The sequence below is a fragment of the Arachis hypogaea genome, chromosome 1, assembly GCF_003086295.3.
Source record: "Arachis hypogaea cultivar Tifrunner chromosome 1, arahy.Tifrunner.gnm2.J5K5, whole genome shotgun sequence".
NCBI lineage: Eukaryota > Viridiplantae > Streptophyta > Magnoliopsida > Fabales > Fabaceae > Arachis > Arachis hypogaea.
This window is the reverse complement of record NC_092036.1, coordinates 39,881,213-39,907,647: the sequence shown is the minus strand read 5'-3', so window position 1 is coordinate 39,907,647 and position 26,435 is coordinate 39,881,213. Positions and strand designations below refer to the sequence as shown.

General features: G+C 32.9%; 2 protein-coding genes and 1 long non-coding RNA gene across 3 annotated transcripts; 1 reads left to right on the top strand and 2 right to left on the bottom strand.

The window, feature by feature from the left end:
• Nucleotides 1-689: 689 nt before the first annotated feature.
• On the bottom strand, nucleotides 690-3,888 carry LOC112802850 (autophagy-related protein 8f). Its single transcript, XM_025846226.3, has 6 exons — nucleotides 3,716-3,888; nucleotides 3,230-3,277; nucleotides 3,072-3,127; nucleotides 2,275-2,327; nucleotides 1,435-1,553; nucleotides 690-1,007 (listed from the first exon to the last, which is right to left on the bottom strand). The coding sequence occupies exons 2-6, from the start codon at nucleotides 3,264-3,266 to the stop codon at nucleotides 904-906; spliced, it is 369 nt and encodes a 122-aa protein (XP_025702011.1). The 5' UTR covers nucleotides 3,267-3,277; nucleotides 3,716-3,888; the 3' UTR covers nucleotides 690-903.
• Nucleotides 3,889-6,883: 2,995 nt separating this feature from the next.
• On the bottom strand, nucleotides 6,884-10,697 carry LOC112717280 (uncharacterized). The gene is made up of 2 exons (XM_029298221.2): nucleotides 10,321-10,697; nucleotides 6,884-8,866 (listed from the first exon to the last, which is right to left on the bottom strand). The coding sequence occupies exons 1-2, from the start codon at nucleotides 10,628-10,630 to the stop codon at nucleotides 6,990-6,992; spliced, it is 2,187 nt and encodes a 728-aa protein (XP_029154054.1). The 5' UTR covers nucleotides 10,631-10,697; the 3' UTR covers nucleotides 6,884-6,989.
• A 7,396-nt stretch (nucleotides 10,698-18,093) lies between these two features.
• Nucleotides 18,094-20,129, top strand: LOC112802838 (uncharacterized). Its single transcript, XR_003202552.2, has 3 exons — nucleotides 18,094-18,356; nucleotides 19,295-19,461; nucleotides 19,841-20,129. It is a non-coding gene; the product is annotated as an uncharacterized lncRNA (long non-coding RNA).
• The last annotated feature ends 6,306 nt before the right edge of the window (nucleotides 20,130-26,435 follow it).

Sequence of the window (26,435 nt, the reverse complement as noted above, 5' to 3'; positions counted from 1 at the left end):
GTATGTCTAATGCCGTATCATGTCTCATGTTTGTGTCAGTATCCATGCTTCATAGTTTATGAACTACTTTTAATAGAACCTCTTATGTTATAAACTCTTTTTTTAGAAGATTTTAATTAATTTCTTTATCCAAACTCGTCCTAGAGTGTTTCTTTAAAAAAACTAACAATTTATTCCCAGGCATAATTAATTTGCAACTCTAGATGCATGTTGTTAATTCAAATGTACTTCAAACCAATGCGTAAATAATCAAAGCATGCAGAGTCTCCAACGGTGATGCATGATGTACTTGTTCACAATCTTTTACAATATCCTTTTACGACAATATTGTGAAACGGAAGAAGTACTGAATATTTTATCTTTGGGAGAGTAACAGGAAAACATACTATACTAGTAAAACAATTAGCTGCGTAAGTCACCGGATGCTATAAAACGGAGATCAATTATCTATAATTAGCCCATTAATTTGGTCCCTCAATCCAACATTAATGATGTAAAATGGATGATTGAGAGACCAAATTGAGTTGCATCCCGAGACCAAATTAAGTTACATCCAATTTAAAAGATCGAGTTGAATTCCTTGAAAATTGAAGGACCAAATTGAGTTACAAAATTAACTTATGAAATCATTTTGGGTAAATTGAAATTTGAAGATCAAATTAAATCACACGTGAAATTCGGAGACCAAATTCATCAACAATTTGCCACTTTCCCTTATTGAAAGTTGAAACAGCTAAGTACTCCAAAGTTGAAACAAGAAAACATTTTAGCATGAAATAGGTTCTTAGAATTTTATATACATCTCTGTACATAACATTGAGAGCAATGTGTCTGATATTAGTAACATCATGAATTTTTATGAGGCAAGCCAAATTGGATCATGTCGCGTAAATCCATAATATGCTAGTGGGAAGTTAGGTCCCCAAAGGTGTTCTCTCCACTGTAAGTAACATAAAGAAACCCATCTTCATCCTTCTTCTCATCATATATGGCAGACATTATTGCTCCTGAAAAGGAACAAAAAATTGAAATAGAACCCAGAACAAAATTAATTTCTATACACTAGGTTGGATTTAGGATAATCAAGCTCGAATTGATGACTTCCACCCCCTCAAGGTGACACTCTACAACTGAATTATACCCCTTCCCATGTCCCTATCGAGAAATAGAACTAACTAATCCTAAGGCAAAGGTCGAGGAACTCAACACCACTATTCTTGAATAACTTGGAGTCGTACCTCCAATTATACATAGCCACATCATTAAAAGTGTTTAACTAAACCATCCACTAACTTAAAAGTATCTTATTGAATGATAGTATAAAACTTTCTTACTCAGTTATATCCTAATGCCATTCTATAATATCTATGTTAGGAGGCTAAAGTACCATACTGAAAATGTGTGACAGAGAATATGATTTTGTTGAAGCTTTACCTGTAGGTGGAAGGACATTATCCACAAATATAAAGATTGCCTTTTCTGCACTTAATTTGATCCTCTTTCTGATTACATAGACAAATTGTCCAACTGTCAGATCAGCAGGGACAAGGTACCTACAACAATAAGTTCATTAGTTTGATATCTTAAAACAGAGAATATATGGTTGCCAGCTTCAAATTAAACACCATGCTCAATTTTTACAGCAGAAACATTACAAATAAATAAATATCTTTCTCCAATATAAACTAGATTATAACCTGATATATATATATATATATATATATATATATATATATATATATATATATATATATCACCAGAAAGCTCTTCAGGAACCTGCCCTCATATAATATCATGAATTATTAGTCATTCATCTAAAACCTCATTATTTGATAATATCATCAAATCACTTAACTATTTAAAAGAGATTTTGAAGAATCTAGTATTGAATTATATACGATAATTGTGTCAAAATTTGCAAAACCAATTTTAGAAAATATAAACAACAACAATATTTCTTGAAAAAATTATATTGTCTGTTGGTTTTAAGACAACAATGTTTAACTTCAAGATAAAAACTTCCAATGCAATGTGAAATTTGTGAAAAAATCATTCATATGGTAGAAAAAATATTTATTGGAGCAAGCTTCTAGCATAAAAAATTTGCTTGTTATAATCACAACCATTGCAAGAAAAATTCTTGATTATCCAAAGAAGTTGCTATAAGAAATCCATTATATTTCACCACCTCATTACTTTGAAAGAAACAAAAATATTAGTAGAAAACTAATTCGACAATTCCAGATGATATGATAAGTTCTAAGAATCTCTTACTTTTTCTTGTCAATACTTGGGATATCACTTCTTTCCGCCTTCTCCACAATCACCTTCAGAAATATCCAGAGAATATTTACCACAACAACTAGAGATGCATCATTGATGTTCATATTCAGGTATCACAGGTAGCAACTAGGATCATAAACTAAACATGAATCGTTCTTGTCTAATAAAATATCACGCCTGTTTCTTCCTGAAAACTTAAAATTATTCTATCTCTAAAGCTGAATTGGATATTCTTATCCCATTAATTCGCATCAAATGAAAGGAATGATGAAACCATAATACTAAAACTCGAGTAGAATACAATAAAACTGTTCAGCCCCTTGTCCACAAATACATAGAATCATATATAAAAATCATTTCAACATTAGCTCTTGAATTTAATTTATTGATTCAACAATCCGAAGCATTCTGTAGTGAGTCATTTCAGCTCCAATAAAGGATTTCCCCACAAAAATAAAGCCATACATGTAGAGACCATAGTTAAAGAAGAACTAAAATCATAAGAAAAAGCACTTGCCATGATACCAAACCTCCAAACGAAGTATTTCCCATAGTGTATAATACTATATGCTAAAGTGTCAAATATGTAGGTAGGTGGCTAACATGCAGTTACTACTATTAACCAAAATTTGCTTGCTAGAATAGGCCCAAAAGAATCAACGAAATCAAAAGCATTGGCTCTATAACCAACAAAAGAGATAACTGTCTTTTACACAAGTACATGATTCAACATCAGTAGCATCAATAAGGGATAGCGCTGCAAAGAAAAAATCACTACGAATTCTCACCGGGATACGATCCGGATATTTCTCCCTAATCCTAGCAGCCTCAGCTCTTCTCTTCTCTGAAGACAATAATTAATCAATGCTGTATATTAGCAACAACAAAAGACACAATCAAAACAAGTATTCATCACCAAAAAAAGAAAGAAACCAGTAACATATACCAAGATCATGTTCTTGTTTGAAGTAACTCTTTGCCATTTTTCTTGAACCTAGCGATAAACAAAACAAAACAAAAGTCAACTCAGGTAGAATGAGACATGGAATTTCTAACAAAGAGCAAGTAATGAAGTAATCATTCAACCAAAAATAAAAAGCAACAAAGAAAGGGTATCGTTAAAATTAACAAACACAAACCCAGCAATAATCACTTAATCAAGAAGATGGACCTACCACCAGAACATCAATAAAAGCTCCCTAAATTTCAAAGCTTTTATTTTTTTTTTGGAATTTCCTACCAACTTTGCAACAAAAAAAAAACAAATAAATAAAGAAGAGGCAAAGAAAACTCTAATTGAAAATTTTCTAGCAGATAAACATCAGGGTTTTGTGATGATGTATTAGAAGCGGTGCTGACAACTGTAATTATCGAAACTCAAAACACTAGAGTTTTGAGAAATTTAAGAAAGATCGAATAGGAAAGTTTGAACCTGTTGGAAGACGTTCGAACAACAGAAAGAAAACCAACGCTCTCTTGTTTTCGTGTGATTGATTAGGAAGACTCGCAAGAACTCCGTGCGTGTGTTTGCTTTAAGAAAAGTAAAATAGAACTGCTTTGCTTAGTCCTCCAACTATTTATATCAAACACTCGTGCTAATTTTCTTAGAGAAAGATTTGGTATATTTATTTGAGGACAATATAGCTAAAGTCATTTAATTAATTAAGTCTAATTAAATTATTATAATTTAATTTAGCTTCATACGGTTATTATTTTTAACAATCTTTTGATTTAAGGTATGATTATATAACTTTTTTTATATGGATTTTGTATTTTTTTATTTTTAACGTTTTTTGCGTTTTCTCTTTTTTTATATTTTCTTTTTTTTATATATTTTTTGTATTCTCTTTTTTATGTATTTTCTTTATTCTTTACGTTACTTTATTTATGATCAATGCTCATTGATTTGATTTAAAAATTTGGATTAAATTTGTTTTAAAATCAAGTTATGATATCATGTTTGAACAGATATTTTGTTTTCGAAGACAATAAATGATATAAATTCGCATTGTCAGTTGAACTAGATCGAATTAGATTATTATTTTAAAACGAATCAAGTGGATGAGATTTGGTTTAAACCTCAAAAATGTAATTTGTTAGTATTTGATGCTATTGTAATTGAATAATTTCGTTTTTGTTTGTAAAAATTAGTATTCATAGTTAAATGTTTGAATTTGAATGTAATGTAAAATTTTTTATTTTTTTTTGTCAAATCTGTTTATGTTCTTAGTTTTGTTGCATTTAGAAAACATTTTGATTTAATCAAAAATAATTTTCGGTGTTTTTTTTCAATTTTTCTATAATGTTGATGAGCAGTTTTTGTCAAAAGTTGGAATGATTTTTAACATATTTAAAGAAAAAACTATGGGTGTGCATGGGTCGGGTGAAATCGGATTTGATGTGACTCAGATCCGACCCGAAATATATACCGGGCCTATTTATTAGACCCGAATCCGGCCCTAAACCCAATGAAATCTATACACTTTCGAGCCACGATTATACCGGGTAAAAACCGGGTCATTAACATTACATTAGCTTGATAACTTCTTATAAGCTAGCACGTGAAAATATCTAAATTTTCAAGGCTCCAACTATTATTTGACATAGTAAATTCACTTAGAAAAACAAGAACCGACTCTTCTCTAAAATTAAAGCATAATCATAATCAATACTAATATTATATAATAACACCAAATATTTAAATCAATACAAATAACACAACATTATGCATTAGTCTAAAATCTTATGCATTTTAAACATAAAACATTAACTTATAGTCTTATAATAACTAATAACACAAAATATTAAGGTTTCCAATACTTAAATTCCACATAAGAATAACCATCATTCATCACTAATAACACAAAATATTAATTGTATATGATGACCGGGCTACCAGGCCGACTTCGGGTGACCTGAGCTATGACCCGGATCCGACCCGAAATAATGACCGGGTTTATTTTTGAGACTCTTACCCGACCCTAGACCCGATGAAATCACACCAAATTAGGCCCTAAAGTGCTCGGGGCCAGGCCGGGTCTTCGGGCAGGGCCGGGCCATGCCCACCCCTAGAAAAAACTGTATTTTTTTTCTTTTTCTGACTCATTTTTTCTTTCATTATTGTTATTATCATTATTGTTGTCATTATCATTTTCTTTTACCAAAGTTAGGAAACTCGAACCCGCAACCTCTTAATTGAGTATGAAAAGACTATACCATTTGAATTATTATTCATTGACATTGTTGTCATTATCATTACACTTATATTTATTATAATTTGCATTAGTCAATACAACTTCTATCTACATTTATCTAAATTCGCGCATATAAATTAATATAATTTATTTATTAAAAACAATTTATATTTCTACTAATCAAATGGGGTTCAAAATTGCTAAAAACTGCTGGCCACAAAGAGTTTTTGTTTTTAGAATAAAGATTAAACATAATTTTGTTTATTTGTTTGATATAGTTGGAGACACCACATTTCAGCAGTATTAGGGAAAACAAAAAAGCTATTGCAGACTCAGATATCCGGAATCTTATCTACGGGTTTGGGTGAGATTTTTTGTCCGAAAAATTGGGCTTGACTGTTGGACTTGAATGAATTTTATCTCCAGTTTTTATTTTTATTTTCCTTTTAAACAGAAGTCCAAAATTTTGTTAGAAAGCTCAAAAACTTATTGCACTGAAATTTATGGCTAAACCCCACGTTCGTAACATTAGTTAGAGATTAAACAGGTCAAACTTGACTTAATAGAATCAAGTTAAATTGATTGAATGTTTAGTATCGATTTTTATAGTATTATTCGAAGAGTTGCTAAACTAATTTCTGTAAATGTCTATTTGTTATGCTGTCCACCTAAACTTAAGGTCATTATAGATATTATAATAAAATTTTGTAGGAAAATATTTCGAGAAATCGACGAAGATCATATTAAATCTTAACAAAAAAATAGATATTTTATTACGAACCACAAGTTTTATGTTAAACGCAATCTTTTATTTAAATAAAATATTAAAAATTTAAATTATATATTGTATATATAATAATTTATTGACTAACGATAAATTTTTAAATAAAACTCAAATTCGTAATAAATTAATTTTTCACTTGTTGAATTAAAAAGTATTATGAACAACTAAAAAAAATTGACTTAATAGATCAACACCATATACACATGTGACTTCCTCTCTCGTGAAGACCACACGAAAGTTCCCTAGCCACACTAGAACACACTAATATAAGGGTAAAAAATAAAGTAATGTAAATAGTAAATTTCTATGTATTGTTGCTGTAAAAATTAGTTACATTAACATCTAATAAGTTGTTAAATATACAAAATTAAATAGGGTAAATAACTAATAATTTTTTTGAACAACATAAATAACCACCAATTAAATTAAAACATACTATACCTCTAAATTATCCATCTAAATTTTAATAATAGAATAACTATACGCACACCTAATAAAATAAACATTTGATATATCCATTGTTCACATTATTCAGTAACTTTTCTAATTAAATAAATTTACATTCACTCCACTTGTAGATAAAAAGGGCAAAGAAAAATAAAAAAGAAGGGATACTCTCTAATGAAGGGCTGAATATGGATAGATAAGTTTCATTCTTACAAAATAAAAGATAGAAAGTGAAACCATGTAAGATGAAAAGGAAAATATTTACAAAAAAAAAAAATAGTTTAGTCAATATCTAGTGCCTCTATTTTATGCATCAATCGCCAATCTTCAATGTTTGTCCCTTTGCTAAAATCCAAGCTTGGAAATGTCCTCTTCTCTAGCATCTCTATTATCCTGTGGGTTTGACCAAGCATGCAAACCGCATATCTCACACTCTCCTCTCGTTCTTCAATGGCACTGTTCAAGCACTTTGTGGATATAACATGGGGCAAGTTTGTGAGACATGCACCCAATATATCACATATCATTTCTGTTAGTGCTTCAAACAACCTCTCTGAGCTCATGATTTCATTGTTTAAGAGAGAAGTTTGGCTTATTCTGTACATGGAGTTAGATGCCAATATCTTGATGGGCCATGATGAAGGTGCTACCCTATTGCATATGTGTCTATATTTTGCTTTGAATTTGTCATACCTGATTTTAGCAGCTTCAGCTAGTCTCTCTATTGTCTCTTTGGGACTCTTTCCTTGAAGGGAGAGCTTATAAAGATCCACATCTAACCACTTATCATATAAATCAACTCCAAGCCACACAATATCTGCTGCCATTCTCAATTTACTTAATTTTCCTTCTTTGTCCATATTGTTTTCTATGAACTTCACATAGAGGAGCCCTTCATTTAGAGCTCCTATCAAGTTTTTCACTTTGAGCCTATTGATGTTTGGAATTGCAACTATTATGCTAGCTAGTGTTACTAAAGGAAGTGACCAACCATATAGGGCTTCCACAGGATGCAAAGATAGAACTTGGTCACTATCAAATGTTGCCACCCCTTTAAACCCTTGCAAGACAGAGCATTTATCTTGTATTAGCTCAATGACTTGTTTTGGCTCATTCTTCTCTCCTACATGAAACCAATGATTAGTCGCGTCACGGTTGTTTTTCATCATCACTTCAACTAGCTCTTCCTCGCCTTCAAGATGAAGAACGAAACGCTTTAGATCCGGCTTTGACTCTGCCACTGAGTTAATGCTCGAGACGTTGTTATTAAAGTTGGATTTCAATCTCTTGCACCGCTCGTAACACTCCAAAACCAAGCACATGAGAGATATTGAAATGAATTGTGTTGCTTTGCTCAACAACACAATCCCCACCTGCATTTTAATGAAGAGATTAAGTAGAAGCAGTTTTGCATCATGGGCTATCTTTCTAAACTGCCTATTCTGAATTCGATAACCAAGAGGCCTTTCTTTCAATAGTTCTAGTCTGTCAATCCAATACCCTTCTACTTGCAATCTTCTCTTGCTGTTCTTATGTCTCACATTTGGCCACCTATAAGTTATGGCAGTGAACCATCTAAATGCAGGGGCAATAGTACCAACTGCCACTGCAGCAACTTGAACTATGAGAATCAATGTGGTAGACCATTTGTAATCGCTGTCGCCGGAGCAGAATCTTAAGGACCAAGGCATCAAGTAAGACCGAAGCATTGCCTCGGCTAATGCCAATGTACTTAGAAGACAGAACGCACCGGATGCAGTGCATGTTACTGACCTTCCAAGAACAAATTGGGGGCTACTAGTGTGTGCCATCATCCAAACCCTCATCAATTCATCTCTAAGATTGTTGATGAGTTGTCCAGTGTCTTCCTCCTCCATTCGGCTTAAGCTTTCTTTAAGCATTGCCTCGTTTGTTTCGTACTTCAGCTCCAAGTAATGCTTCATCTTGGGAATTGCTATGTCTAAGGAGAACATTGTCATCAAGAGAATGAGCATTAGAAGTATGATGACAACATGTTCTGCCCAGAATACATAGATAACACCAGTAGCAAATTGGATGCAGATGTTCGCAATCATGGTGATCACAAGTATTCCCATGGCCACAACATTCATCATCGTCTCTTTCTTGTCCGTCACACCAAGAGAAGGCATGGAGTTACCTATTAAAGAGATGGAAATGGGAATTATCATTAGTCTATTATCACTTAGCACATATATATAAGAACTTTTAGATAAATTGTAACAATATTTTAAATTTTATTAATATTAAAACACAAAATGAATTTTTAGATATTTTTAATATTTTTAATTATATAATCATGTAAGATAATTTTTTTATTAATAAATAATAATATATACTATTTAAAAACTTATTTTAAGAGCATAGACTAAGAGTAGTATTAAACATGCTGATATACGATGATATTTAAGTGTGTATATGATTTTTAGAAAAGTATTTTTTATTATGACCCGCGTGTTACGGAAGTGTCGAATCTAAAATGTGTTCGAGATGCAGATATTATAACTCAACAAAATATCCATCCGTACTTAAAAAATCCATATTAATCCGAGAAAATTTTCATTATATCTTCTTGAATTTGAAAAAAAAAAATTGATCCCCTATATTTATGCAAAAAACAAATCCAGTAAAAATTTATTTCCTAAATTTAACAGAATGATCTCATGAAGAATTTTGAGAGAAATTTGTTACCCACTTTATGTTTCAGTAATTAAATTTAGTGTCTTTTATTTTTTATTTTACTTTTATTTTTTGTTTTTTTTATACAAGAGTAGAAGAGTGCAAATGTGCGACTACTTTTTTTGGTGACAACAAATGTGTAAACAACTGATATTCATAATTAGGAGTAGCAGAATTTAGCTACTCTAACTTGCTTATTTAAAAATGTTAAATGACCAATATTGTAAAATGATACCAGATTTGTGTAGTAAGCAATCGAAAGAAGAGAGAAAAAAGAGAACTAAAGCTGATGATAAAGTTTAAGCAGATTGAAAAAAAGACAGGAAAATAAAGACAGAGAATTAGAGAGAGATTTGGATGATGAAAATTCTGAATTGAATGGATGAAGCATCATGCTTCTACACTATAAATATACACTATATATATCTATACAATGAGTGAGGGATAAATAACTAGCTGTGAATTAATTCTATCAAACCTACCAATTAAACAAATTAAAAACTGCCTAACAACTTTCTGTATCTAGAAATTTTTAGCAGTAAAAGAATAGAAAATTAAGTAATGTTGATTTATATAAAACACAAATAAAAGAAAAATATTGTCCATATTATTTTTGTCTTGAAATAAAATGTGCGCAATTTAATTTCTATTAAGGTGGAAATTCGTGTGCAGTTATCTTTGTATAAAATTGATAATCAAGAACTGTTAGATGACAATTTAGTTAAATATGTCAAATTATTTAACGATTCTAAACTATCAACTTTACGTAAAAACAAATGCACATTGAGTATTTACCTCCTAATAGATTAGCACATGTTATAACAAATACAGCAAAATATTGGTCCAAAAGTGTAGCAGTAACAGAACTTGTAACTACCCTAACTAACTTGCTAATCAGTAATATTACAATATTACCCATGATTGTGCAGGTGAATGCACTGCTGGTGAGTTTTGCTAGCTGGTCAGAGCGCTGAGGCATGGAAGTGTTGAGATCCACGGAAAGCTTCAGCGCAACGCCAATGACAGTCAAGGTGGTGGCATTGAGGCAGAAATATTTGCAGGGGAACCACAGCTTGCGGCCGCGAAACCCGAGCACGAGATCGGCGGTTACTGCTATGAGGCAAGCAAGGGATGCTGCTGCTATGTATATTCCAATCCATGGCATTGGCTTGCTGAACTTGTCATCGTCCATGTACCCGTCAACGTTGCACCCGATTATTCCCATCTTGTTACAAATTCTCTTTCTCTATCTCTATCTCTTTTTTCATATAATGTTTATAGCTTTGATTTGCTTCTTCTGCTAAAGATATATAATTATCGAAGAAGCTAATGATGTGGTGAACATGATGTAATTACGAATATGTCCTTAGTTCGGACCTGCAATAGAACTACTATTAAGGCAATTCTTTTTGTGAATTTCTTTTGATAGGGTAAAATATATTTTTTTGGTAAAGTATACTTTTTATTCTTAACTTTTACAATTTTTTTAAAAATATTTTTAATGTTTAATTTCATTTAATTTTGTTTTTAATATTTTTAATTCATTCAATTTTGTTTCTGATATTTTCGACTTATGTCAAAATTATCCTTAAAAATTTTAATTTTACCTCTAATATTTTACATAGAATAACGTCTAGAGATAATTTTGACATAAATCGAAAATATTAGAAGCGAAATTGAATGACAACTAAAGTCAGGAGTATTTTAAAAAAATATTACAAACGTTAGTGACAAGGAGTCTACTTTACTCTATATTTTTTATTTTTAATATTTGTAATTTTTTTTAAATATCTTAATGTTTAGTTATATTTAATTTTATTTTTAATATTTTTTATTTGTGTTAAAATTATATTTAAATATTAATTCTATATAAAATATTAGGAACAAAATAAAAAATTTTTAGATAGATGTTTTGGTATTTTGCAAGGGTATATTGATATTGATAATAGTTTGATTTACGTCAATAACATTATTGTTGACTAATATAAAACTGTGATATACTATACAAGATCGTATTAGGGTGCTATAGATAGAAGGATGTAGTAATGAATAATGTTTGTTTATGGAACTTTGATTAATGAATTGACATGGCGGACCCGCCAAATGAGGTGGGAACTAAACTGGAGTTTTCTGTGTATTATTTAGACGGACCAAAATCATCTGCTGTTACTACTTTTCGTTGACGGATATGAATGTACCACTTGGAATAATATTAGTGTTAATTGAGAAATATTTTTTTGTACATTTTTATATCCTTTATATGGAGTTTTTAAATAAATGGAATAGATATAATAATTACTAATATATGTAAGGTGAAAATATTTATACGTTTGTCTTAAGTTAGACATCTCGTTTAACTGAGAAGGAGATATATATTTACATATTGTATGTGTTTATACTATAATAGGTGATACGAAACAAACGTGATAAGTTTTCATAAAAATAAATTTGAACATTTTTTGTTTTAAATACACAATTGTATTATGGACGATGATGGAGAACATCATCACGCGAAGATGGTTTATGCGCAATTTCTAGTTCTACAAGTCTACAACTGACAAATATCTATTGTGATAGATTTGACATAAATGACACAATGGTAATTAGCTTTTGTATGTTAATTAGGTATTCAGTTGTGACAATTGGTTTTTGTTTTTCTAACAAATAAAAGTTGAGATGGGTAAATTTACCGCATAATATAATAATAAAAAATACTCTACAACTAAGTAATTTATCCAATTAAATTTAACTAAATTTATAACCATTTTTTCCATTCACGTATATTAATGCTTTAAAAGCGTGGCCATATTTCCTACATACGGCTACGTTTTAAAGGGTAACCATTTATAAAAAGCGTGGCAAAAAAAAGCGTAGCGATAGGTTACCAAAAACGTGACGATAGAGTAACTGTCATGCTTGCAGACGTGACCCTCTCAAAAGCGTGGTGGTGGCTCAGAAAGCGTGGCGAAAAGTTATTGCCATTTTTCAACATTTTGCCACGCTTTAAAAGCGTAACAATAGAGCTGTTTTCTTGTAGTGATTTTTCTTCTCATCTTTCTCTTTTGTTATCGTCGTTGTCGTCTTCACCACCACTACTGCAGTCTTCTCCTCCTTCTTTTTCATTTGAATTTTTTCTCCTCCTTTCTTTTCCTCATCATCATCATCATCATCAGAATTATAGTGTTTCTTTTTCTCCTACATTTTTTTCATTGCACATGTAAGTTTTTAATCCAATAAGTGTGTATTCAAGTCTAATATGAGAAGTAATACTCTTAAAAGAAGAAATAAGATCAAAAGAAAAAAAGAAAGAAAAAATAATAAGAACAAAAGAAATGTAGCATTAAAGACGAGATTAATCTATGTTTTTAATTTGTAGCAACATTTCGATGTTAAAATTAAGAAATTTAGGTGCTATTTTTGTTTACGGTAAGAAATTAATCCAATAAGTATAAACTTACATTCATTCAACTAAATAAGATTGCAATACATGTTTATTCATGTCTAATATGAGAAGTAATACTTCTAAAAAAATGTAAGAGAACAAGAAAAAAAAGAAAGAAGAATAATAAGAAAAAAATGCAGTATTAAAGAAGAGATTTCAGTATTTTGTAACAAAACTCTGGTGTTAAAATTATGAGGTGTTATTTTTGTTTATGGCAAGAATCCAATCATATAAGTGTAACATACATTCATTCAACTAAATAATATTTTAAAACTCTCCTTCCTCCTCATCCTCCTCCTCCTCTTTTTCTTCTTTTTCTTTCACATTCTTATCAATTTTTATTTCACCTTCTTATAGTCACGGTTAAAAAATTTCGGTGTTATTTTTTACTAAATTTTACATAACTCAAAACTCCTCCTCCTCTTTTTCTTCTTCGGTATCATCATGTTCTTCTTTTTTCTGTTTCAACTTCTCATAATTCTTTCGTTTTGCTCTTATAACAAGAATAAAAATAAGAAAAAGAGAAAAAAATCAAATAAAAAAAAGAAGACATACATAATGGTGTAAAAATACCAAGAAGAGGAGAAGAAAAAAATATAGCAATAACAAAATAATAAAAGAATGAAGATGATAAGAAAATATGTAAAAAAGAAGAAGAAGGAGGAGGAGGTAGCGCATTCATATGCGCTAATAATTAAGCTAGTTTTTGTTGGGTTTGAACAATTTGGTTGAACTTGGTTGCCAAAAAGACTTAAATGTGTAGCATCATTCATAAAGAGAAAAAGGATCTGACCAAAAAATAAATAAATAAATAATTAAGAGAAATAATTATTAAAAAAAAAGATTAGTTTAATGTCTATTTTTAGAACACATATTAGCTATACTAATTTCATACATTTAACTAAGATTAATTCATTTAAAAAAATTGTTTTCTGCTTTTATTTACCTTGCTAAAGTTGTTACACTTACAAGCATTATCTTACTTTCGAGTAAAAAAAAAAACTTTACCTTTATTCATCAGATTAAGCACAGTCTTTAGAATTAATAACAATTAATATACTACTTTAATTTTTAACTCCGCTTATGCTACATCTGTGATACATAGTCAGTCCTAAGTTTGGATAAAGGAGGAGGGTTGTGTTAGGACTTTGACAGCTAGCATAAAAACTTAGTTGAATTTTCATGACATAGATCAAAGACGTTATTGCGCTAAAGCTAGATCGTTGTCCAGAAGCAACGCGCTGTATGACTCGTGTACAGTGTCAAATGAGCAAGAGCCGCTGCATCGGTTCCTAAGCGTAGTGTTACATGAGCAAGAGTTTCTGCGTTTTTGTGAACGGACGAGAGTAAATAAGCTAGTTCATAAAGAAAAAGGTAAAGCTAAAGATCGGAGCGACAGAAGGTTGAGATTTAGGATATGGAATATAGGCATTCTAACAGAAAAATCCATAGAGGTGGTGGATACCATGACGAGGAGGAAGATTAATATCATGTGACTACAAGAAACAAAATGGATCATCGCAAAGGCTAGGGAGTTGGATACCTCCAGATTCAAACTTTGGAATAAAAGAAAGGTAAAGAATAGGAATTGAGTAGGTATTATCGTGGATAAGCAGTGGAAAAAGGACATAGTGATTGTTAAGAGGGTGGGTAATTGAATCATCTCTATCAAACTTGTGATAGAAGGAGGTACTTTTCATGTGATTAGCACCTATATACCACAAGTGGGTTCGGACGAGCAACACAATATAAGATTTTGGGAGGATCTAAAGAGTTTGGTCCAAGACATACCTTCAGGATATAATATTTTCTTAGGAGGAGATTTAAATGGCCATGCGGGAAGAGAAGTGACTAGGTATGGAAGTATTTACGGAGGCCATGGTTTTAGGGTGGTCAATATTGAGGGTAAAAATATTTTAGACTTTTCATCAACCTTTGACCTTCTCATCGCAAATACATGTTTTAAAAAGAGAGACGAATATCTTATAACCTATAAGAGTGGCATGACAAGCTCTCAATTCGACCTTTTCTTGTTGAGGAGAGTCGACCATAAATTTTGCATTAATTGTAAAATTATTCTGAGAGAAAGTTTAACAACACAACATAGAATGCTCGTCATGGATTTTCGCATTGAGTAAAAGTTGAGAAAAAGACATCATATGAAAAATCCAATGACGAGGTGGAGGCAGATAAAAAGTGAGAAACAAATAAGCTTCCTATGACAGGTAGGAGAAGAGGCAAAGTAAAAAAAGGGATGGAAGTGTAAAGGAGATGTGAAGGGAGATGACAGAAGTTATTAGAAGAATAGTAAAAGAAAGTTCTGGTGAATCTAGAGGGATAGGACCAAGAGACAAGGAGTCTTAGTGGTAGAATGTGAGCGTACAAGAAAAGATAAAGACAAAAAGGGAGTGCTTTAAAGAGTGGTCTTTGTGCCACAATGCAAATAATTGGAAAAAAATATAAGGTGGCTAAGAAAAAGACAAAAGTGGTTGTAAGTGAAGTAAGAACAAGAGTATATGAGGGCCTCTACCAATATTTAGGCACGAAGGAAGGAGAAAAAAGTATATATAAAATTGCAAAAATTCGTAAAAGAAGAACGAGAGACTTGGATCAAGTTAAGTGCATAAAGGATAAAGACGGAGAGGTTTTGACTCAAGATGAGAAGATCAATGAAAGGTAAAAGAGCTATTTCTACGAGTTATTTAATGAAGGATAGAAGACTCTTTCGAGTCTTAGTCGGTTATGCACAAGGGAAGAAGATCAAAATTTTGACTACTATCAAAGTATTCGAGACTTCGAGGTAAAAGAGGCTCTAAAGCAGATGAAAAAAAATAGAGTAATAGGACCCGATAATATTTCGATTGAAGTTTGCAAGGGTCTTGGAAAGAAAGGCATCAGTTGGTTAACCAAGCTTTTTAATGAGATTTTAAGGTCAAAGAAGATACCATATAAGTGGAAAAAGAGAATCTTGGTACCTATTTACAAGAATAAGATGGATATACAGAGTTGCAAAAACTATAGAGGGATCAAGCTCATGAGCCATACCATGAAGTTATCGGAAAGGGTGATAGAACGGAGGCTGAGATAAGAGACACAAGAAACAAAGAACCAATTTGGTTTTATGCCAGGTAGATCCACCACTAAAGGTAGATACTTGTTAAGAAGGATGATGGAAAGATATCATAGTAATAAAAGTGATCTACATATGGTGTTTATTGATTTGGAAAAAAGCATACGATAGGGTACCAAAGGAGGTCTTATGGAAGATTTTGAAAAGGAAGAGAGTAAGGATCGCATATATTCATGCAATTAAAGACATGTATGATAGGGCTACAACTAGTATGAAGACTCAAGGTGGTGTAACAGATGAATTTTCTATTGGTAAAGGATTACACCAGAGATCATCCTTAAGTCCATACCTTTTCATGTTAGTCTGGGAAGTACTCACAGAGCATATCCAAGAGCCTGCGCCATGGTGCATGCTTTTTGCCGATGATATCATCTTTATGGAAGAGTCAAGGGAAGACTTAAATAAGAAGTTTGAGTTATGGAAAGAAGATCTAGAAGTGTATGGTCTGCGCATAAGCCATAGCAAGAAGGAAGATATGGAATGTAAGTTCGGCCGCCGAAGGAAAAACCCTAATACAGAGGTGAAAATTGGAGAAAACATCCTACGAAAAGTTAAAAGTTTTAAGTATCTTAGGTGTATCATACAAGATAATGGAGAGATTGAATATGATGTAAATCATAGGATCCAAGCAAGTTGGTCAAAATGGCGGAATGCATATGGTTTTATATGTGGCAAAAATGTGCCTTTAAAACTTAAAGGTAAATTCTACCACACTGCTATCAGACCAGCTATGGTTTATGGTATAGAGTGTTGGGCGGTCAAAAGAGAGCACAAACATAAGTTAAGTGTGGCAGAAATGAAGATGTTGAGATGGATAAGTGGTCATACGCAATCGGATAGAATAAGGAACGAAGATATAAGAGAGAGAGTTAGAGTAGCACCTATTATGAAAAAGATGATAGAATCACGTCTTAGGTGGTTTGGACATGTGAGAAGAAGACCAACAGAACACCTAGTCAGGAGGGTGGATCAGATGGAAGATGGATAAGGGGTAAAAGGCAGAGAAAGATCTAGGAAGGCCATTCCTGAGGTGGTCAAACGAGATCTATATGTAAACAGTCTCTCTGTAAACATGATACATGATAGAGTTCAATGACATTGTTTGATTCATGTAACCGACTCCACCTAGTAGGACAATGTTTTGTTGTTATTGTTGTTGTTGTTGTTGTAATATACTACTTTTATTTTTGAAATATTTTATCATTATCATATTAAAAATAGTTATCTTGAAAATAATAATCTTTATTAGTATAAAAATAAAAATATTTGTTATATAATAATTTCATAAATAGAAATAGTAATATATATATAAAAGAATGGTAAAAAATACTATAAGAAATTAATTAATATTTGAAAAAATATATGATTCTAAGTCAATCTTGCTAAATTAGTTATTGGTAGATTAGGATTTTAACTAAAAATCAAACTTTAAATTTAAATTAAAATCACTTTTGCACGCTCAATTAGTTGCTAATATGTGTTTTGACAAAAAAATTATATTCTAATTTCATGTTAGAATCACTCATTTTGTCAACCAATGGCTAATAAATATTCTGACAAAAAAATAAATTCTAATTTTATAGCCAGTTATTAGCTATAATTAGTATTTTGATTAAAAAAAAATAGAAACAAGTTAGACTCTATTTTATGTTAAAATGACTGTTCATTGTCAATAGTAATTTATAAGTATTTTGACAAAAAAAAACTTTAATTTTATGTTAAAATCACTCTCACATTGTCGGCTAGTTGTTTAGTGTTTTGACAAAAAATTATACTAACTTTTTCTTAAGATTATTCTTGCTCTTCCAATCAATAAACAATAGGTGATTTGCCAAAAAAATATACTAATTTTGTTTTAGAGTTAGTCTTGCACTGCTAGTTTTTAGTTTATCAGTGTTTTGATATGATAGGGGTCTGTCTAAAATCAGCTCAAGTCTTTTGAGTTTATCTGATGCACCATATAATTTGAAGCATTAGATTAAATTGATATTAGATCTAATAGTTTATATTTAATTTATAAATGAATTATTAAAAATTACAGTAAAAAATAACAAGTCTTTAATATTTTAAAATTGGCCCATATAAAATTTGAATAATAAACCCTCGTTTCAGATGCTTGCTGCCGCTTCTTCCCCTTTGTGTTGCTTTTTCCCCTTTGTGAGGACCTCTTCCTCACCTGGTACCTTATGTTTGCTGCCTCTTCTTCCTCTTGGTGAGGACCTGCCGCTTCTTTGTCTACCGTCTTCCTCACCAAGTACCTTCCTGTTTCAATGCAATTTCTCGATTTCATCAAAATTTTCTTGAATTTGTGTTGGACGCGGTGCCTCTTCAGTTCTATCGGAATCCTCCTCGGCACCATTACCAAGAGGATTCTCATTGGTACAAGTTAATCTTCAAAGTTTTATACTTTGGCAATTTCAATTCTGTGCATTTTACAATTAACGGATGTTGATGATGATGATTGTTTTATTTTGATGTGTGGTTTAGTGAATTTTATTTAAGCTTTCACCAGCTTCGTGGTGCTCGTGTTCCTCAATTTGTTCTGCTGCACCGCACTCCTTTTCGCATAAGGATTGGGGTTTAGGGTTTGGCTTGTGCACTCATCTTCTACTGTGCCCCTTTTCAACTCAATTGAAGTTGTAAACTTGTTTCTTTTAATTTTCTCTTTTCATCATTCAAAGTTTCATCGTATGGTTCTGTTATTTAGATTAATCATAATACTGGATTTTCTAGTTATTTAGATTTCAAAAGGTTGGATTTTTTGGGTGCTTTTTATTGTGAGATCTTTATATTTTGATTTAGAAATGCTAAAGATGAATGGACAAATATGTACTTTTGTATATTATAATCTGTTGTCCAATATTAGCTATATTTTGTTAATTTGTATTAGATTTTTAAACTGAAGCAATCCATGAAAATACATGTTAAGCTATTTTCTTGTCTTCTTTCTTATCTTTTGTTTTTTTACTTTTTTCTCTCTTTTTTAATATCCTGTATATGAATATTTGCTAAAGCTTTAGTTATATCTTAGCTCCCTTATTGATTAATCCATGTGCTAAGTAATGATGTTTGTGTAAGGTTTTTATTGCTGCTGAGCATTTTAAATCATCTTTGTTCTTGTCAAGTGTGAACACATGTCTTGAAGTATGATTTAGCTAGATGTTGGATCAATGGTATTTATGGAGTTACTTTTCAAGTTGGAAGTCTTCATTTTTCTCACTTTCAATATTTCTTTGTTTTTGGTATCCTGATTTCTTGTTCTGCGCTATTCACATTGTCCTAAAGCATGTAAACTTCACCATGTTCTTGATGTGCAGTATGTGATGATTGTACTAAAAGGGTCAGTGCCCATAGCCTTTGGTGGGAATGAGCAGCCTGCAGCTTATGGTGAATTGGTGTCCATTGGTGGTCTTAACCCTGACATGAACAAGAAGCTTAGCGCTGGAATCGATTCAATTCTTGAAAACAAGCTGTCTGTGCTAAAGTCAAGATTCTTTCTTTTTAGCATTTTAATTGCCTGGATTAATTTTTAGTTGATTTAGTTCTTTATTCCTGTTTTGGTTTCTCTGCTATTTTTTACACACTACTGTTTAGTTGGTTGGTTCATAATTTTGAACCTTCATTGATAAATTAATTAAAGAAGTATAAGTAATTAAAGAAGTACAAGTTATTAAAGAACACTTTACAAATTGGACCGTTTGCTTGCACAACTTTTAATATATAGACATGTTTAATGTGCAGGATGCATCCGATGAACTACTGTTAAGCTTTATGCATGTTTCTTAGTACGAGTTGTGATTGGTTATTCCGTGATTTACAAAAACTTGTATTGTTTTTAATACCTTGGCTTTCTTAAAATGCAGAGGCATATTTTTGTCATTGGGAAAGAAGAGAGGTGAACTCAAGCTATTATGGACAAGAGGGGAACCAGAAATGCCTTGCCCTCATAACCAAGAGTCTCAATATTGAACGAAGTGACAATAGGGATAGTAGTATAGTGTACCATAGGGATTAGTTTAATATATAGGAGATTGATAGAAACTCTAGAAGACTATGTAAACATTTGGCACTGTCATAACCAAATTTTAACCAAATAAACATTTGTCACTTGTGAATCCCAAACACAATAAAATCAATTTAGATATTGTCGTATTGCCCTCCTTCTCATATATATACGAATGTGAGCACGCCATGCCACAAGCAACCAGCAATACATGATTCAAGAAATACAATTTGTTGAAAGAAATAATGCTAGTGATCTGCCACTGAAACTATTCTAAAGTAATGATTGTCATCCATAAAAAGAAAAATACAACTTCAAATTTTAACTTGAAGTGTAAACACTTCAAGATGCTTTAAGGCGTAGAGAAGCTAGATTTTTCACATGTGCACCCACCCAAAGCTTAACCAGGCTAAAATATTTCATAAATAAAGACTAAATGCTCAGACAAAAGATCAATAAAAACCAACCTGAAGTACTATAGTTAATGCCACTATCCCCATAAGTTGGCTTTGTTTATTAATGTGACACAACGTAACAAAATACTTCAAAATCACTGTAGTTCTAGTTTTTGATTTCATCTTCTATGATTGATGTTGAAAATAAAAATAGTTCATTTACTAGCTAAATATTACTATCCACTTATATATTATTTATTTAAGTCTGAATGGTACCCAAGTAGCTGCTTTCATTATTGATTTATTTGACCAAGTTGCATTCTAGGAAGAAGTCAAGAATATGAAATCAAGTTAGCGGCCAATGATATTGTTTTTTTGGTTTTTTTTATTGATTAAATCATATGAAATCAAGTACAAGACATAAAGAACTATAGAATGTCAATCTTGATTATATATTATAAGTCACAAGTCACAAAACCTTTTCAAATACATGTACACTCCAAATACTACTTCACACTTTCAAGTTAAATACTTAAACTTGATGCACAATCTTTCATAAATTTTTTACATAAGTTTACCATTAATTAATAGTGGAGATTTATAGATGATCAGGTCACAAGTTTCGTGGAGATTTATACAGAAACATTGTTTCTGAACTCTATACTGTAGCTATAGCAACTAATAGTTTACTAGCTACTTCTTTAATAAAGAGTGCATCAGTACTTGTGTTCTGATGTCAAGTTGAAGATTTTTCTCTAGCATTTTTGCATAAACCTTGTTTGCCAAATTAACCTTGCCATGTAAACACATCCCTTACATAGCAGCATTATAAAGAGTGGCATTTGGCATAGTCCACTGCAAAATGAATAGATATTGGGGAGTTAAAGTGCTTATATTAGATCAGAAAATGAGGTAGCTCAATTATACTCAATTTAATAAACATTCATAATTATTTATGTGCAAAAAAAGACAAAATGGATATGTTCATAGCATTAACAATAGCTTAACAACAAAACCTTTTCAGAGGGAATCACATAGTACCTTGATGAGCGAATATTTTATATGTTTTTTGATGGTATTTTCATGTAATTTTTAGTATGCTTTAGTTACTTTTTAGTATATTTTTATTAGTTTTTATGCAAAAATCACATTTCTGGACTTTACTATGAGTTTGTGTTTTTTTGTGATTTCAGGTATTTTCTGACTGAAATTGAGGGACCTGAGCAAAAATCTAATTCAGAGGCAGAAAAAGGACTGCAGATGCTGTTGGATTCTGACCCTCCTGCACACGAAATATATTTTCTGGAGCTACAGAAGCCCAATTGACGCGCTCTTAGTTGAGTTGAAAAGTAGACATCTTGGGCTTTCCAGCAATATATAATAGTCCATACTTTGCCCGAGATTTGATAGCGCAAACGGGCATTTTAACGCCAACTTTTTACCCTTTTCTGGCGTTAAACGCCAGAACTGGCATAAAAGTTGGAGTTAAACGCCCAAACTGGCACCAAAGCTGGCGTTTAACGCCAGGAATAGCCTCTACACGTGAAAGCTTCAATGCTCAGCCCAAACACACACCAAGTGGGCCTCGGAAATGGATTTTTGCACTATCTATCTTAGTTTACCTATTTTCTGTAAACCTAGGTTACTAGTTTAATATAAAAACTACTTTTAGAGATTCATTTTATACCTCGTGACATTTTACATCTGAATTTGTATCTTCTACGGCATGAGTCTCTAAACCCCATGGTTGGGGGTGAGGAGCTCTACTGTGTCTTGATGGATTAATGCAATTATTTCTGTTTTCTATTAATCACGCTTGTTTCTATTCTAAGATATTCATTCGCACTTCAACGTGATGAATGTGATGATCCGTGACACTTATCACCATTCTCAACTTATGAACGCGTGTCTGACAACCACTTCCTTTCTACCTTAGATTGAATGTGTATCTATTGTGTTCCTGGTTCACGAGTTTGATTGCCTCTCCTGACAATAGAGCGTTCAAATATGTGAAACCAGAGTCTTTGTGGTATAAACCTTCTCTGTGGTATTCTGAATAGGATCTGGGAAGGGGTGACTGTGACGAACTTCAAACTCACAAATGTTGGGCGCAGTGACAGTGTGCAAAAGGATCAATGGATCCTATTCCAGCATGAGTGAGAACCGACAGATGATTAGCCCTACGTAACCCGTAGTTGGACCATTTTCACTGAGAAGACGGATGGTAGCCATTGACAATGGTGATCCCCCAACATACAACTTGCCGTGGAAGGAACTTTGCTTGCGTGAAGAAGACAACAGTAGGAAAGCAGAGATTCAGAAGACAGGGCATCTCCAAAACCTCAACCTGTTCCTCATTACTGAATCAAAAGTACTTTTTATTTCATGTTATTAATTCTTCATAAACAAAAATCATTTTTTATCATTAATCTCCTAACTAAGAGTTACAAGACAACCATAGCTTGCTTCAAGCCGGCAATCTCCGTGGGATCGACTCTTACTCACGTAAGGTATTACTTGGACGACCCAGTGCACTTGCTGGTCAGCTGCACGAAGTTGTGTATCACGATTTTGTGTACCAACTTTTTGGCGCCGTTACCCGGATTGTCCGAGTTTGGACAACTGACGGTTCATCTTGTTGCTTAGATTAGGAATAATTTATTTTTGTTGGTTTAGAGTCACTAAATTTGAGTCTTTTGTTTGAGTTTAGTTTTATGTTTTAAGTTTGGTATCCTCTTTGTGTTTTTCCTTTTAATTTTCGAAAAAAAAATTGTGTTTGGTTTTCTGAAAATTCTAAGTTTGGTGTCTTTTGTTGCTTATTATCTTATACATTTTCGAATTATTAGTGTTCCAAGTATAAAAAGGTTTGGTGTCCTTTGTGTTCTTATTTTCTTAAAAATTTTCAAAATTTGTTCTTGGTGTTCATCTTGATCTTCAAAGTGTTCTTGGTGTTCATCTTGACATTCAAAGTTTTCTTGTTTGTTCCCATTGTTTTAATCTAAAAGTTCCAAGTTTGGTGTCACTTTGTTTCTCTTCTCTCTCCACTTTAAATTCAAAAATAAAAAATATCTTTTCCTTTAATTCCTCATAAAATTTCGAATCCCTTGGGTTGACTTGGTCAAATTTTTTTAAAATCATATATTTTTCACAATTTCCTAACTACTTTCTCTCTCTATTTTTCAAAAATATTCTACAAAATTTTTCAAAATCTTTTTAATTAATAAATTATTTTAGTTTTCAATTTCCTTTTATTTCATTTTTTTATTTCCTTTTTTTTACAATCCACATCATCTCCCTTTCTCCATCATGGACCTAAGTGGAAATGAACAGTCCATAAGGACTCTGGGTCATATGCTAACCCCACTACTGCTTCATATGGGAGTAGTATATGTATACCCCCATAAGAGCTAACACTTTTGAGCTAAATCCTTAGCTCATTATCATGGTGCAGTAAAACTGCCAGTATTCCGATCTTCCATAGGAAGAGCCTGCTGAGTTTCTGGCATAATTCTTACAAATTGCAGACACAGTACGTGATAAGGAAGTGGATCAGAATGTCTACAGATTATTGCTGTTTTCATTTGCTGTAAAAGATCAAGCTAAGAGGTGGTTAAATAACCAACCCAAAGCCAGCATAAGAACATGGAAACAGTTATCAGACAAATTCCTGAATCAATATTTCCCTCCAAAAAGGATGACATAGCTAAGGCTGGACATCCAAGGCTTTAACCAAGAGGATCATGAATCTCTTTATGATGCCTGGGAGAGGTACAAAGAGATGTTGTGGAAATGCCCTTTTGAAATGTTTTCAGAGTGGGTGCAGTTAGACATCTTCTACTATGGGCTTACAGAAAAAACTCAGATATATCTAGACCACTCAGCTGGTAGATCTATACACATGAGAAAAACAATTGAAGAAGCTCAAGAGCTCATAGATACAGTTGCTCGAAATCAGCATCTGTACTTAAGTAGTAAGTCCTCCATGAAAGAAGAAGCTAGGGCAGTATCCACTGAACTTAGTCCTCCAGAACAAGTTGTTGAATTCAATCAGCAATTATGTTATCTAATAGAACAGCTAGCAGAATTTAAGGCAATGCTACAAGAAACCAAGGATGCTAACCAAAGTTTGGAGAAACAATTGAATCAAACAAAATAGCAGTTATCCAGACAAATAACAGAAGAATGCCAAGCTGTTCAATTAAGGAGTGGAAAGACATTAAATGTCTCAATTCAAGGCAACAGAAAGTCAAGGAATGAACAACCAACAGAGGATGAGCATACCACTGCCTAAAATCCCTTTGAGGACAGTAAGAGCCCCGAAAAGGAATAATTTTGGCATTCAAACGCCAGAAAAGGGTGAAAAATTGGTGTTAAATGCCCAGTGAATGCCCATTCCTGGCATTCAAATGCCAGAAAAGGGTGAAAAACTGGCGTTGAACACCCAATCCATGATCAGTTCTGGCGTTCAAATGCTAGAAAAGGGTGTAAATTGGTGTTAAACGCCCATCCAGCCCCCAATCCTGGCGTTCAAATGCCAATGAGGGATCAGACACCTGCAAGTGCTGATAGTAACCCCTCTAAGAAGGCTTCTCCAACCATCTTTGTAGGAACTAAACCTGCAGCAACTAAGGTTGAAGAATACAAAGTCAAGATGCCTTATCCTCAGAAACTCCGCCAAGCAGAACAGGATAAACAATTTGCCCGCTCTGCAGACTATCTCAGGACTCTTGAAATAAAGATTCCGTTTGCAGAGGCACTTGAGCAAATAGCCTCTTATACTAAGTTCATGAAAGAGATCTTAAGTCATAAGAAGGATTGGAGAGAAACTAAAAAAGTTCTCCTCACTGAAGAATGCAGTGTAGTCATTCTAAAAAGCTTACTAGAGAAGCTTAAAGACCCCGGAAGCTTTATGATACCGTGCACATTAGAGGGTACTTGTACCAAGACATCTTTATGTGATCTAGGAGCAAGTATCAACCTGATACATGCATCCACTATCAGAAAGCTTGGTTTGACTGAAGAAGTCAAACTAACCAGGATATGTCACTAACTTACTGATGGCTCTTTTAAAATGCCATTAGGCGTGATTGAGGACATGATTGTCAAGGTTGGGCCATTCGCTTTTCCCACTGACTTTGTAGTGCTGGAAATGGAGGAGCACGAGAGTTGCACTCTCATTCTAGGAAGACCTTTCCTAGCAACTGGACGAACTCTCATTGACGTTCAAAAAGGGGAAGTGACCCTGAGAGTCAATGAGGATGAGTTTAAGTTGAATGCTGTCAAAGCTATGCAGCATCCAGACACATCAAAAGACTACATGAGAGTTGATATTATTGACTTCCTGGTGGAAGAAGTCAATATGACTGAGAGTCTCGAAAAAGAGCTAGAGGACATCTTTAAAGATGTTCAGCTCAATCTGGAGGAATCAGAGAAAATAGAAGAACCTCTAATAACTCCTCATAAGGAGGAGAAGCCTCCTGAACCTGAGCTCAAACTACTATTACCATCCCTGAAATATGCATTTCTGGGAGAAGATGACACTTTTCTAGTGATCATAAGCTCTGCTTTAAATCCACAGGAAGAGAAAGCACCAATTCAGGTGCTAAGGACACACAAGACAGCTCTTGAGTAGTCCATAAGTGATCTTAATGGCATTAACCCAGCCAGATGCATGTACAAGATCCTATTGGAGGATGATGCCAAGCCAGTGGTTCAACCACAGAGGCGGCTGAATCCAACCATGAAGGAGGTGGTGCAGAAAGAAGTCACTAAATTACTAGAGGTTGGGATCATTTATCCTATTTTTGATAGTCCCTGGGTGAGCCCTATCCAAGTTGTCCCCAAGAAGGGAGGCATGACAGTGGTTCACAATGAAAAGAATGAACTGATTCCTACAAGAACAGTCACAGGGTGGCGCATGTGTATTGACTACAGAAGGCTTAATACAGCCACCAGAAAGGATCATTTTCCTTTACCATTCATAGACCAAATGCTAGAAAGACTAGCAGGTCATGACTATTACTGCTTTTTGGATGGCTATTCAGGCTATAACCAAATTGC